The sequence below is a fragment of the Pelecanus crispus genome, chromosome 6 (assembly GCF_030463565.1).
Source record: "Pelecanus crispus isolate bPelCri1 chromosome 6, bPelCri1.pri, whole genome shotgun sequence".
NCBI classification, from domain to species: Eukaryota; Metazoa; Chordata; class Aves; order Pelecaniformes; family Pelecanidae; genus Pelecanus; species Pelecanus crispus.
In genome coordinates this window covers 31,717,061-31,731,874 of record NC_134648.1, presented here as the reverse complement: position 1 = coordinate 31,731,874, position 14,814 = coordinate 31,717,061, and the positions used below count along the sequence as shown (strand labels likewise).

The 14,814-nt window shown below is 50.7% G+C and overlaps 1 protein-coding gene across 1 annotated transcript in view; it reads right to left on the bottom strand.

Annotated features, from left to right (window-relative positions):
* Window positions 1–12,591, bottom strand: part of MAPKBP1 (mitogen-activated protein kinase binding protein 1) — a 97,408-nt gene extending 84,817 nt beyond the window's left edge. Inside the window, exon 1 of the mRNA XM_075712919.1 lies at window positions 12,475–12,591. Coding sequence (XP_075569034.1) covers window positions 12,475–12,591 — 117 coding nt within the window. The remainder of the gene's footprint in view (window positions 1–12,474) is intronic.
* Window positions 12,592–14,814: the final 2,223 nt, after the last annotated feature.

The following is a 14,814-nucleotide window of genomic DNA, read 5'->3' as shown; positions in this document are numbered from 1 at the left end:
AGAGGAGGCTCTGTCAGGGAGCCTCTAGCTGGGGAGAAAATGGGAAACCAAGTCCACATTTTGGGAATGATGATAGGGGTACAAAAGAAAACTGGAATTTGTCTAGTTAACTGTTTATTTGTGGGATGGGAAACAGGGAAAGAGAAACACCCTCTGTTCCAGGCTTCACAGGACTGGTTAGCAGCATACCCACGGAATATGGATTAATGGACAAAGCACAGCTGAGCTGGCCAAAACAACATGATAAAGACAACTGCATGATATACATATAAGGCATGCACACACACACAATTATGTGCATGAAATGAATCATCATACATAGACTCCGATCTTGCAATCGGCCACAGAGGCACTTATCTTTACATCCATTAGGTGAAATGGAACTACTCATCCTCATACTACCTCACACAAAATTAAGCATACGCTCAAGTATCCGCAGGAATGGTGCCAGAGTTTGCATTCAGTCTTCTCTTAAACCCTTCAAGGTCATCACGACTGTAAAAATGTTACACAAAGAGTTGTGCAAGACTTTGTGTACGTTACAGCTGTAACACAATACCAGTGTCACTTTATAAGCAGGGGAAAAGAGTGGGTTGTAAGTTACTGCACTAAGAGGCACACTAAGAAAAGTAACATACTACTCAACCAGAACAGAATATGTTCTTCCTATTAAACACACACACACACGCACGCAGAAAAATAGAAACATACTCATACAATCATCCAACCAGGCCCCAGCATTTAAGTATGCTCTACAACACAAAATCCTGCTTGGCAACTGTTTACAGTACTTTCTTTTCTGGGGATCTGAGAAAAGCATCCAAATTAAATCATGCTAGAGAGTGAGGGGGCAGACCTGGAAGTAAACCCCTCTTCCAGAGAGATGGCCACAGTGCATAGGCAGCGTTCCCTCTGCTGTCCAGAGACAAGACCCCCTTCCCAGCAAGGGAAATCACCCACTTCGACATTTTATAATGGATTTTGCTTCTAAGCCCTTCCTTCTGCCCTAACCACTTCCACAGCTTATGTAGACTGCTGATGATTTACAGTTCTGCCATCTCCTCAGCATGAGAGCTCCCCGACTCAACTAATCCCAAATGCTACACAAACATGCTCCAGGCCCACAACTCCGGTCCCCACAGCCCAGGGCAGGAATACCAGCTCCTCTCTGCCTGGAGAGTTACAGTATTGTTTATACAGCCTCCTCCCCTCCTCAGCCAGGGCTGCTGGCTAAGGCGGGCCAGGTTGCTCCTCCCAGTACAACAGGCCTTAAGTGCCAGAAAAAACTACCAGTAGAAAGAAAGAGTTTCTGTTGCTTGCCAACAAACCTTTAGGCAGTAGGTGATGAGTGTTCCCAATTGTTTTAAACCTCTGGAAAGCACTGACAGCAAAACTAACTGCCTTATCGCAGCAAGCACTCTCCTCTTCCCACTGGAACACCACAGGGCTCCCCACAGCGAGCCGTATTTCTCCAGCCCTTGGTGACCTCAGAGTTCCCCAGGTGCCCTGTGAAACCCTTTTCTTTCACAAAAAAGAGGCAGATTTTTCTGAACTAACTAGACAATTCAGTTCCCTCGGCAGAAAAGCAGAGCTGGAAGCTGCATCTCATGCAACCGTATCCCCTGCCGGAGAGGACGGTGTGCCTACCCAGGGCAACCTGGCGCGCTCTTCCAGCCTTGCTGGTCAGCCTGGAACTTTGGTCACCAGAGCTCCACCACAGAATCATAGAATCGTTTAGGTTGGAAAAGACCTTTAAGAGCATCCAGTCCAACCATTAACCTACACTACCAATTCTACTCTAAGCCAATCAAGGGTAGACTAGACTAAACCATGTCCACGAAGGACCAGACACTGTCTGGAGACACGGACTCTGAGCATATTACATAGGGTTTGTCTAGACTGGAAGCTTGGTTTGGCCGGTTTTTTCCGAAACCCGTGTTTAAATTAACCGGCGCGGGCCTTCCCAAGGGTACAGCGGCCGGCAAGAGCACCGGGACCAAGCACCGTGCACGCGCCGGCTACACCAGCGCCGCGCGCGCGGCACGCCGCGGCCGCCCGGGGGCGGGGCCAGGGCACCCCCCCCCGAGCGCCCCGCCCCCCATTGGCCGGGCGGCGTCTCCATGGCGACGGGCGGCAGCGCGCCGGGAGCCGGCCCGGCCGGAGCCCGAGGCGCCCGAGAGGGAGGCGGGGAGGCGGGCGGGGGAGCCGGGCGGGCTCCGGCGCGGCCGCAGCGGCCGGGGCACTGCGGGGAGAGGCGAGGGCAGAGGGCGCAGGCCCGCAACGCGAAGCCGTCGGCGAGCAGCGAGCGGGCAGGCCAGGCCGTGCAACTGCAGCCTGGTGCTGCGGCGCCCACCGGCTCTCGTCCGCGCTCCGGCCCACCGTGCAGGAGGCCATAAATCAGCCCGCTGGCCGCTTTATTAACGGCCGTGTTTACATTCAGACGCTTCTGAGCCGGAGACGTTCATTCCAAGGACCTGGAGCAGCTCCGATGCGCAGCAGAGATAGTCCAGGTGCTGCATCTTCTTCCCCCTCCCCCCACCCCTGCTCTGTTTTCCAGCCATGGCTCCACCAAAAAACTATTTATCCCAGGTCCCGGCCATAAAAAAAAAAAAAAAAAAGCTTATTTGCAGCCCCACTACAGAAAGCAGGCTGAGAACTTGGCAAAGCAAGCATCTATAACCCACCCCAACAGCGGCGTGGGAGACCTGCTCTTCCGGAAGTTACAACCAAAACCACAGCCGAAGCAGTCAGTGGCGACGAAGCTGAAGGAAGACACCTCTGGCCCAGAGCACCCGACCCTCATCCTCCCCCAGCACCAGTTATTCGCAGTGCTGACTGCACATAAAGTACATCTCAACAGCTTAGCTCGGAAGCCTGCAGAGACATGCAGCACAAACTGTGGATTACAAGGGAGGAAGATTATCCTCCCAGTACAGGAGAAGGTGGAATCCCAATTCCAGCCTCAAAAGCAGCTCAGGGTTTTAGAAATAACTACATCCATTGAGGTACACCGCACATTCACCAGAAATATTTGTTAATACATTTCATTAAGAGCGCTTTATGTCGTTTTGTCCCCATTCCCCTCCACCACCACCCCCATGGCAGGGTTTGGGGCGCAGGCTGTGCAAACACCCTCCAGCCAGCCCTGACAGTCAGGCAAGATACACAGAACCACTTTTGCAGCCTGTGTGGCCACGATTCAGTCCAAGAAAACCAGGTGAGCTGGGACCAGATGGGCTTAAACAAAAGCAGCAGGTCCCAAATTTGTCAGTTCCAGTTTACAGTCAGCAATGCTTTTGGACCCAGCTGTTTGAGAAGGATGACACCCCAAAGCAGGTTTGAAGCAACTGGACTTGAGACCACCATACCTAGCTCAAAACTGGGAGATAAGCCAAATGAAAAGGAGTTACGCAGCTGTTTTAAAGCCCTGGATGCTGGGACACTTTGCAGTAAGTGCATAAGTATCCTGTCTGCTTTACATTGAGGGGAAAAAAGAGGCTCAGAGACAGCCTGAAGAGCAGAGCACAGAACCCAAAACCATTAACTGCATTTTAACAAAAATACACAGCTCTGTTTCAAGGCTTACTCTACCTTTACACATTTCAGCAGTTGGTTAGGAGTGTGAAAAACATCACTCAGCCCAGACAAAGCTCTTGCAGAAAAGACACTTATATTGATGCAATGTAACTGGCAAAAAGAAGTCCTTTTACTGGTACAGCCTGTTTCTTTGAGGGACAGGAGCATTCAATTGACTCTTTTGATGCTGTGTCACCATTAAGACAGCTTGTTGTGGAAGCTCAGCTTGCAAATTGTTTCTAGCAGAGGGAAGTGCTTGGCCAGGTACACCTGTACACTCATGCCCACTCTGGACGCCTCCGACACCATCCCCATCCTCTTATGGTCCAGCTCACAGCCCCACGGCATGGCCATGGCTGAAGAGCACAGAGCAGAGCAAGTTCTGAGGACCAAGAGCAGTCACCAAAGAAGGAGGCAGGTCTTGCACACACCCTTTTCACCCTCAGTCCTATTCAATGTTTCAGCAACTCGAGCATCTAGATTGCGTTAGGGACCGTGTAATGAACTCAAGTTCCTTTGGTGCAAGGTCCTGGGCTGAGCAATGGTGCTTTTTTTTTTTTTTTTAAATGAAAGCATCCCTAGTACAAACAAGACTTCAAAGACAAGCAGCCCCTTATGTGCTACTCAAGGTAAGCAACCAATTTCAAAGCCCTTGGGTGAGCTCAAAGGCTACCACTGTTGAGCACAGGAGACATAGCTAACACTTCAGTACTGGCACTTCAAACAACAGCCGCCCTATGCTGAGCCTGCCTGTCCATAGGGAAGGGTTTCTGAACAGGCAGCACTGTTTTTCACAGTGCCTACTTGGAAGAAAAACAGGAGCAGAGAGCTTTAGAAGTCTATCCCTGAATCCACTGACATGGCCATAAAGTTGCTTTCTCCTTCTTTCAGAAACTCGTCCATCTGCCTGCTCTCAAGCCATTTGTTAACGTTGTGACTCTCTACTACTATGCAACCTTCAATAATCTACTTTCTTCCACAGAAAGCAGTCTCTCTGGATCCATGATGGGGGGAGTTTCAGCCTAACTATGCAAAGTGTTTAGGAGATGCAGAAATTAAAGAACCATCACTGTAAGGAAGGAATGTCATTGTTCAAATTCCACCAGGTAAGAAATCTCGTATTAGTTGTTAAATCCCATTAGCCTTCTTGACCAATTGTGAATTTTAATACTGTATTTGGGAGAATAAGTGGGACTGGCTTTTATTGCTATTGGCTTGGAAACACTGAATACAACAGCAGTTCATAAGACTTTTCTATAGTACTACTTTCAATCAGAGTTTCCCCACAGTAACCAACAGTACTGGTCTCCTGGGACACTAGCAAAATTACAAGGCTTACCGGGGTTTCCACAGCTCTAATTCATACAGTGCTTAATCTGCTTGAGCCTGTCGGAAAGTCATCTTCACCAGAGCTACTGAAATCATTAGTGACAATGGAGCCAGGTCAGCATTTACAACAGCACGGTTTGGGGACTTTTAAGCAAATAATCCTAAATGAACACACAGTCCTCACATGGGAGAGGTGAGAAACATCCCTGGTAATCTGCAAGAGACCGGGCTTTGTGGCTAAGGCTAAGATTTGGCCTCAGAGGATCAGGATTCAATTTCCAGGTCTGCCTCAGACTTCCCGTGGGAGTTTGGAGGCATGTCTGTATAGGAAAAGCATGTCCCATTCCTCCCACACCTTTTTTTTTTTAAGCCTGAAGCTCCTCTGGGCTGGGTCTACTTTATCACACCTCACCAAAGCAAGGTAGAAATGGGATGCTCCTGCAGTCTATCGTCATACAAATACTAACAGCGACTCACCTTTGCACTAATATTTTTTAAGATATATCACACAGAACAGATCCACTGCTGGTTACAATAGCGAAAGGCCTCAACTGTATTTTCCTTGCATAACATGCAGACAAGCTCAGGGCAAGGCTAAGCAGCACCGCGGTGAAAGCAAATAGTGGGAGGTTTTTCTGAACTGTAGTAGCCACCCTTTGGTGGGTACAGCATCAGCAGAGCCCACAGGGTTTCAGGCACAGGGACCAGCCCACATCTGGAGCTGGAAACCAGAGCAGAGAGCACACTGCAACCCTGCTACACACGTACAGGCGCCCTCGGAAACTTCCAGCTCTGCGGAGGCCGGTACATCAGACACAAACAGAAGCCTGAAGTGACTGAAACTGGGCTTGGTGTTAGTTAATTATTCAGACCTTAGCTGGGATCACTCAGCACTAATATCAGGGCTTCATTCTGCTAAGCGCTGTTTGAGCACTGTGTAAGTGCCACTCCCTGCCCCAAAAATCAAGACAAGAGACCTTTTAAAAAAGCCAAAGACTTGGTGTTTGCTTTCACTCTCACAGAGAAAACTGTAGCAAGGCTAATGAAGCAACTTCTTCCTAAGACCTGATCAACAGGAAGCAAACTATCTTCTCAGCTTTGCCAGGCCAACAAAACACTGACCACCACCTTCTCAGCTGGAAATGGAGGTGATGCCCTGCAGTTGCTTTCCACTAGACACAGAGAAGAGTGAAAAAATATACAAGTCATGTTACAGGCACTTGCAGACCCTTGATGATACAAAAGCAGATAGTGGTCCAACCTGGCCTGACTCCCAACCATCACTTCAACTGTTCTGCCCTCCTGAAACCAATGAGGCAATACACCGCAGGTAGTGCGAAGCACACAGCTAGTGAAACAGATGGTACACTTTGGAGGAGGTCTCTTTCCACTGTGTCTGTGGATGCCTTTCTCCACCAGCCTTCCCTGCACCACAGTGAACAACAGCTTTGACCAGCAAGCAGCAAATGTACCACCTGCAACACTGCTGACCAGCCCTGACCTCTGCCATCTTACCATCACAGCCAGGTCTTTGGCAAAACAGTACATGCTTCACAGCCCACTGCAGAACAACAGCCCACAAGCAAAAGGGGATCATCACTCTATATGTGTACAGTTTATCCAGCACAGCAGGGACAGAGTAAAACCTGCTTACAAGCCTCTTCAGCCAGGTTAGCTAAGTCCCATGTGCCTTCTCAGAATACCCAGCTCATCCGAAGGAGGTAAAGAACAGAATGCAAGCCAAGACTTCAGCAGATCTAAAAGACCATCCAGGAAAGCAGTGTGTGACCACCCAAGGGAAGCAATAACCATTTAAACTCGCTCAGAAAATGACCTGGTTTGTGTAATTTATGCTGACTGCACCCCAGCTGTTAGCACATCATTGCTCCCCTCCCCCGCCCCACCATGGAGGGGTTTTCCTGCTGTCTTTCATGGTAAAGGCAGCACATTATTTAGGGGTGGACAGAAAGGTGGATCCTTCCAGCAATCTTGTCTCAAGATTGGCAAGAGGTGTCACAGTGGTTCATGGATAACAGTTGCAGGCTACAAAACCAAACATATTGAATTGCTATATGCTTTTATACCCACCCTACTTCAAGAACCAGAAGCAACTGGTGCTGCAGTCCACCAGCAAAAAAACTTTGGCTTTGATATGCCCTGTGGCTATAAGTCACATTTAACACTCATGTTCGGCTCCAGTTCAGGCCAGGAGAGCTAGCCAGATCACCCTGTAATTTCAGGACAAGGCATAACATGCACAGAGCGAAGAATGCAGTGAGGAAAACCTGTGTGTGAAATTGTTAACACAGGGTCATCTTGAGCACCATGTATTTGAGGATGAAGGAGAAGGGACCAGAGCAGCCCAGCAGGGAAGGATTCAGCCCCTGAGCTGTGTCACTTTCAGTTGTTCCACTGACTCTATCCACAGATACAGACATGCCACTGAAATACAGGTCTGGCTATGGAGAAGCTAACCAGCCTTTGTCCTCTGCTTTAAGAGACACTGTTATAAGCCTGACCAGAGACAGACATGAAATCCCTTCTATCTCTGGACAGCAGCCCCTAAGCTGTTGAAGCAATTGGGTGTGTTTAGACTGAGCGGTGGAGAGCTGTGAGAGAGATCCCTAGCTATCAGCCAGGGCCAAGCAACGTTCATGGATATTAGCTTTGAAGCCGAACAGGCACAGCAGCGGAAGGCCAGACCAGGGTTAGATGCATCCTCCCAGCTGTGCCACTGGCTGTGCTGGTCCCAGAGCTGGTGGGCTGAGCACTGCTCAGACTCCGGTGGAGTGGCGAAGGGGAATAGGGCAATATGGCGCTGAACAGCTCCTCAAAAGCACCATCATTATGTAAAAGACCCTTCCAGATCCTGCAAAAACAAAAGCTTATGACAGCATCAGACAGGCTGCTCTCTACTTCACCCACACAGCCAGGCTGCTCAGCCCCACATCCAGTTCCCTGGGAAATGCTGCCCACGAGGAACCTAGCAGGCTCTGCTGCTGCAGGACCAAGTTGTTCCCAAAGACTTACAAAGAATCCCACTCCACAACAAGCCTCAACTGCACTTTAAATGATTTAATAAGTGGTGATGATTTTTGAAGCATTTATATCAGTGAATCAAAAGCATGTGGTTTTTGGTTCTGTTCCAGTTCACGTTCAGCAATTCTCAGCGAATCCAGTTAAGACCAGTAGCGGTCTAAACTGATTCATGTGGAAAGCTACAATATTTTCAAACAAAAAGAACTGTGTACTGAAGGCAGGAAGCTACAGCCAGGTCAAAAACATTACTCCACTCTCCTGTGTCCAGGACAGTTTGTGGTCCTAGCTGAGCCCCTGCAGCTTCTCAGGGGACTGAGGAGCTGGAGAACTGTGTTGGGAATGGGAGAGGCATGACAAGACATGAGGGGTCTCCAGCTTCCATGGATCTGTTTCCCTCTTAAATCTGTGCCTGTGCACATCCTGCTCACCGGCAGGACACAGAGGCAGGCATACGTGTTTCTGCTGCCCTAACCAGGGAGCTACCATCAGGCTGATGGGAGCCCAGAGGCTGGCAGTAAGAACAGACCATGCTTCACCAGAGGAGGACAGGGAACCCTGTCCCACTAGGAGCAACTTAGTCAGGGCTCATTTTCAGAACAAAAGCTCTCAAAAAGGTTTTGCAGAGCCACCCAGTCCAACCCAGCATCATGGAGCAGGAACAGGCGCTCCAGCTGCACGTGCTCGCACGACACTTGATGGGGGGAGACCACAATACAACAGTCCCTGTGCTGAATGACTTCCTGCTGGGGAACGTCAGGTTTCAGTCAAAGTACTCTTTTAAACTGGCAACTTGAAATATTTCTGGCTTAGAAAAAAACAGGAGAGATCAAAGAAACAAGCAGCAAATTCCAAATGTGTTTCTTTGACTCAACGGCTTACCTTTTAGGGAAAAGCCTGTAGCACGTTTTGTAGCAATTTGTTTCTACATTGACACTCATAATCTGGTTTGACTGAGGATACCCCGTCACACACCCTAAAATAGGCACAGCTACATCAGTTAAAAAGACACTTATATTTACAAGAGTAGAGCGTAACAACATGAACAGCCCCTGCAGGAACTGTACCTGCTCAGGTACATTACTTCTGCGAGCAGAGAGAGATTTGTGTAGCCAAGTTCCAGGGTACTACAGCAACCAGGATATTTTAGCAATGGGAGATGGCTCAACCCTTAGCTTCCTCCACCGTCCTGCTAGTGCTGCTCATTCAGGGTGATCGATGCTGCTTCAGTGTCTAGTTTTTAACTCTGTGTCTCTACTGGAATTGCAAGCACGGTGACCAGATGCATGGTGGGGTTTCTGGTAGGGCTAGTAATCCTCTAGAAATTGAACTCAGGCCAACCAACTTATCTGAGGAAATTTTAGCTTCCAGCCACCACACTGACATGTTACAATCTCAACAATCAACAGGCCCAGACTTAAGTCACTGTCATGTAGGTCTATATTGGTTCAACACAAAAAATGGAGATCTGGAGAGGACAGGAAAAGTGGGTTCAAACCATGAACATCAGAAGACACAAAAAAAAAGTCTAAACACAAAGCTGGTCATGCAGCAACAAAAATCAGGACTCCCGCAAAACAAAAGTTGTTTTTCAAAAAGCAGCAACAAAACCGAACATTACATCCAATTTGTCAACAAGCTTTACTTAAAGAGCTCCTGTTCCTTCCACTTTTTTTTTTTTTTTTAAAACATATGCATGATTATGTATGGTTCCTTGTTTTACCCCTGTAGAGATCTCCTGGGGCTGCACAGTAAAACCATGCATTAATTATAGGCAAGGAATAAGTCCTAATAAAAGTCACAAAACAAGTTCTCTCTTGTACAGCTCCCAAGTAACACATTGCATGTCCTGCACAGCCCTCATGCAAAATATCTGTACTTACCCACACTCCCCCTTCCAGAGCAATGCACAAACAGGTCTCTGCAGAGCCAGCCTCCCACAGCCGGCCCACGTCCAGCCCAGCATTACACGGCTGCTTCACTGAAAGGAGCCAATTTTCACAGGGCTTCTCTTCAGCATGACGAACTGCCCAAGGGATCTGTCCCTAACCACTGAGACAGCTTGGCCAGCCTCACACCACCAAAGGATTGTTTAGGAAAGAGCAGGGACATCAGGGACACCTTCCACTGGAGGGGAAAATCACAGCTCACGGAAGTCAAGGCAGTGCCACTGAGGGTGCTTGTCCATCTTAAACTGAGCAGCTGGTTGCAATAAAAGCTTGAGGGGCTCAGAGGAACCACAGGGCTGTTGGGGGCTTGCTCTTCACCTACATCTGCATGTACAAAGCACAATATCACCTTTCAGGCATTAACCTAGGGCAACTGTCCTGCTCCATCCTATGTAACCAAGCAGCATTCAGCAGAGATGACCAGCCAAAGCTACCAGCTTCATAGGCTCTTCCATACTTCCATGTGATTAGAGTCACATGCATCTCTTGGAGCAGTCATTTCTCAAAAAGTCCAAGAGACAAAGATGCCTGAAAAAAATCTCCCCACAGGTCAGCAAAGATCCTTCAGGAGTGATGTGTATGATGCTCAATTTCAGTCCCAAGGGATTTATACCCACACCAAATAGCAGACCGAGAGGATCTGTTTCCTGCTATTTTAGAAAAGTAGAGCTGCTTCTCACCTTGGAAGGCAGAGGAGCACATACATAGCGGAGGGAGCATCTCCACAGATATCCAACATATGTCAGATCTTTGGTAAGGGGCCCACTCCGTTTTGCCTTGCCCGCTCCAGGTGTCCCACTGAAGGCAGGCCATAACTCATTTGAGGGAAATTCAGAGCAGAACGCTTTAGGAAACCAACACCAGCACCTAACTCCTCATCATGACAAATTGCTTCTACCAGCAAACTCCCCAGCAGTTCCTTTGCATGTCACTGATTAACTGCTCTTACTAATAAGATACACAAAATCCAGCCCTCAAACCCTGATTTGATGGTGTGGAATGAATCCATGATATCACCAGGGGATCAGACAGCCCTGGCTGCACATTGGGAGACAGCACAAGGGGTACAACGGAGTTCTGCCAAAAGACACATGCAAGGAAAACAAAATGAAACAGGTACCAGAGAAGACCTGGGGTATATAGCAGCAGGTCCCGGCTCTGAAAAGGAGTGTGGAGACCTCCGCTCCTATTCAGAGAGCCAGAATCCAATGCCCACTGGATGTGGTGGTACAGGTGGCTTTTGGCTCTTTTGACAGAGGTCTCTGCAGAATACAGATCAACAAACTGCTCTTCAGCAACAGCTACAAAGCACATTTCACTGGCAGTCCACAGGCTGCATTAAATGCAGCACATGCACCCACATGCACACACCAAGGTCATGCACAAACGCCAGGGACTATCCTCTAGACAACTTTGAGGAAGCTAGGCGGGTTTTTCTCTTGCGTGGCAAAAGAATATTGTGTTCCTTGGTACTGAACAGCCATCTCAGGGAAACTCCAACCTGAACCAGAGTTCTGAGAACAGGATTTCATGCTGGGGACAGGCCATTTAGCTAACTTGTCATTTATTTCCCATGAAGTTTTACACACACTCTTCACTCCAAGAGATAAATTTGGAAGCACTACTGTTTTGAGACAAATGAATGTACTTCCCAGTCATGGATTACAAGCATTTCTTATTTATTGGTGAGTCTTCACAAGGGGGGAGGGATTAAGCTTTCTATTTATGGAGGCAGAGAGCCACACAAAGGCCGAGCGATTTGCCCAGGGTTACAAGTGAATCAGTGGCAAGGACAGAATGAGGTGCCCTGACTCAGAGGCACCTGCTGTCAGCACAAGGCAGCGCCACCCAGCTCCTGTTCTCCCTGCACAGGGTTAAGTCAGCCTCCTCTCCTCATGACACCAGTCAATGCCCAATGAGTGACTGTCTGTCAGGAATTCGCCAGGACACCAAGAAGAATGATGGATTTTTCAGGTAGAAGCAATTATACCCCACACAAGGCATCCCCAGAGGAAGAGGGCCTGAGGCACACAGAGGAGGAACACACAGGAAAGTGCACCCAGGCCTGTGGAACGCAGACCCCATCTGAACAGTCACCTCTGAGACACATTTTGCATCCTCCACCTTTCAGACCATCCTACCCTTCCCCACACGTTCACAGAACAGTCCTTTGCGGGGCTGAGAGCAATTGCTTACACAGAAGAACAGGTCTTTGTGTATCATTAGCTGCTGGTAATGCAGGTTAGCAGCTAGAAACATGGAGGAAGAGGCAGCATTATATTTCTCCTGTCAGTCATCTGTAACAACTCCACACACCACAGTGTGGGAAATCCCAAAAGCCTTCTGATACAGACTGGGTACTTACCACACAAGCAAAAAGAGTGTGTTTCAGAAGTGGGACCCGGGCTTTAGCAAGGAGCTGCAGCACAATAAAGATCCCAAGTAAAAGACAGACTACAGTCACACATCAGTTGCTCTACATCACTCTACAGAAGCACCAGGTCTCCCAAAGCAGTATTGTTAGTACAGATGGGACCTTAGGCAACAAAATTAAAGCATGCTGGCCGCACCACAGAGCACTCACCTTGCTGCCTATATCTTCACGCTTGTTCCCAGGCTTGCTTCTCCTCAGCTTAATGGAAGGGGAGCGAAGTAGATTTTTGATCCGACTTGTTATTGTAGACCCTTCGACCGACATCATCTCCAGGTGCCAAGAGGGTATTCACCCCACACACAAACTGTGCCTGGGGAATGAGCCCAGGTTTGAGGCAGAAATACCGACGTGCTCAGCTTTGCTTACACTCGTTCACATATCTCTCAGCAATTCTGCTCAGGAACTCCACTCCTGTTACACTGCAAAGCTATTCACAGAGGCTGGCAGACTTTCCTTCTGCAGATTCCAGAGGATCAAATCAGCAGTAATCTAAACTGAAAGATGCACCCGTGGGTCAATACGACATTTACAATAAATTCTACCCTCATTCTTTGCAAGAAATGCCAAATGCAAGAGTTTATGATAAGGATGGGTGCAGTATTACTTATTCTCAGAGGCTTCCACAAAAACTGTCATCCTTTTAGTATCAATCAGCACATCTAAACCAATTCCCAGATCCAAAATTCAGATGTTTTACAATTTAGTATCGTCTTATGACAAAGACAAACATTCCCACCATTGCAGTCCATTAACGGGGTCCATCCAGCCCCTTCCTTTTGCTCCATACACACCCACTTCACCTTAGTTCACAGTCTGGAAAGTACAACACTGTACTTGATTATTAAACACCAAGTCGCAGAAGCACACCGAGAATAAACACGCGGGAGTTTTTAACTCCCACAAATTTAGCTCTAAGTACATAGATATATAAAGTGTGTGATATCTGATAATAAAGGCAAATGGAATTTCACATCCCCGCACCCCCTATTTATAAAGGGGATCAACGAGGAACTGTAGCTGCTGCCAACCACTACAGACCCCCCGCCAAAACCTTCACCTTCCCCGAAGCCCCGGCGGCGGCCGGAGAGAAGCGGGGAAAGAGGGATCCAGTCAAAGCCCGCAGCGAGTTACCCTGCCGGCTTCCGCGCAAAATGGGGGCGGGGGGAAGAGAGAGCGAGAGAAGGGGAGAGAGAGGAGAGGAAGAGAGCAAGGTCCGAGCCAGCGCAGCCGCCAGCCCCTCTCCCTGCGGCGGCAGCACCGCGGGCTGAGGGGACGCGTCTCCTCCCCCCGCCCAACCCGCCGGCTCCAGCCTCTCCTACCTGGTGCCCAGGAGCGGCTCTGCCGCCGAGGCCGGCGACCACGGCGCCCCGCAGCGCCCGCCCATGCAGCCGGCCTCCGCCGCGGAGGGGCCGCCCCCGCGGGCGGGGCGGGGGCCGTTCCCTCAGAGGCGGCGGCAGCGAGGGGGCGGCGGCTCCGCAGCCTCAGGTCTCGGCCGGACGCGGGGGGCCGAGGCCGCCCGCCGAGCCCCGCGCCGGCCCCGGCAGCCCAGGGGCGAGCGCCGGCCCGCGCCGCCCAGCCGCTCCCCGCGCCGCCCGCAGCGCCGCCCGCATCCCCGGCCCGGCCGCCCGCCCGCCCGCCCGCCCGCTCCAGCTACGGCGGCCCGCGCGGCTCAAAACGCGGCGCGGCGCGGAGCTGGGGGGCGGCGGAGGGAGACGGGGCGGCGTGCAGCCGGCGGAGGGATCGCGGGGCGGCAGCGTGGCCGGCCGTTAGCGGGCGGGGGAGGGGGGGCGGCGCCGGTCAAGCGCCGGCGCGCCGTAACGGCGGCGAACCGGGAGTGCGTCTGCCGCCCGAGAGACAAGCGGGACCCGGAGGAAGGCGAGGGCACGCAGAGATCTGCTCTGCCCGGCCCGCCGCCCCCCGGGACCCTGGGCTGTGCACCCCCCCGCCAGCGGCCCCGTCGCACCGGCCGGGGAGTTCCGGCTTGGCGCCAGAGCCTGCCTGCGGCGACCGGGGCCCTCTGGGGGAGCGGCAGGGTGGGGGGCTGTGGGCTGCGTGGCCCTGCCGCTCTCGGGTGGGAGAGGGGACAGGGTGTCAGCCTGTGCCCACGCGCTGTGGGGTAGCAAGGTTGGCCTTGCCGCGCACAGCATTGCTGCGACACCCGTGAGGGTCTCCAGGCCTTCATGAGGGCAGTGGTGCTGAGGGTGCTTCTGGAAAGACGGGGGTCCTGCATTTCGCTATGGAGGTGAAAAAGCTTTTGAGTGACCACCCTACCTCAGGGTAGCCAGAGAAGGGCAACGAAGTAAATGTGTCCAGTTTTGGGCCCTCAATACAATACAAGAAAGACATTGAGGTGCTGGAGCGTGTCCAGAGAAGAGCAACAAGGCTGGTGAAGGGTCTGGAGCACAGGCCTTATGAGGAGCAGCTGAGGGAACTGGGGTTGTTTAGCTTAGAGAAGAGGAGGCTGAGGGGAGACCTTATCGCTCTCTACAA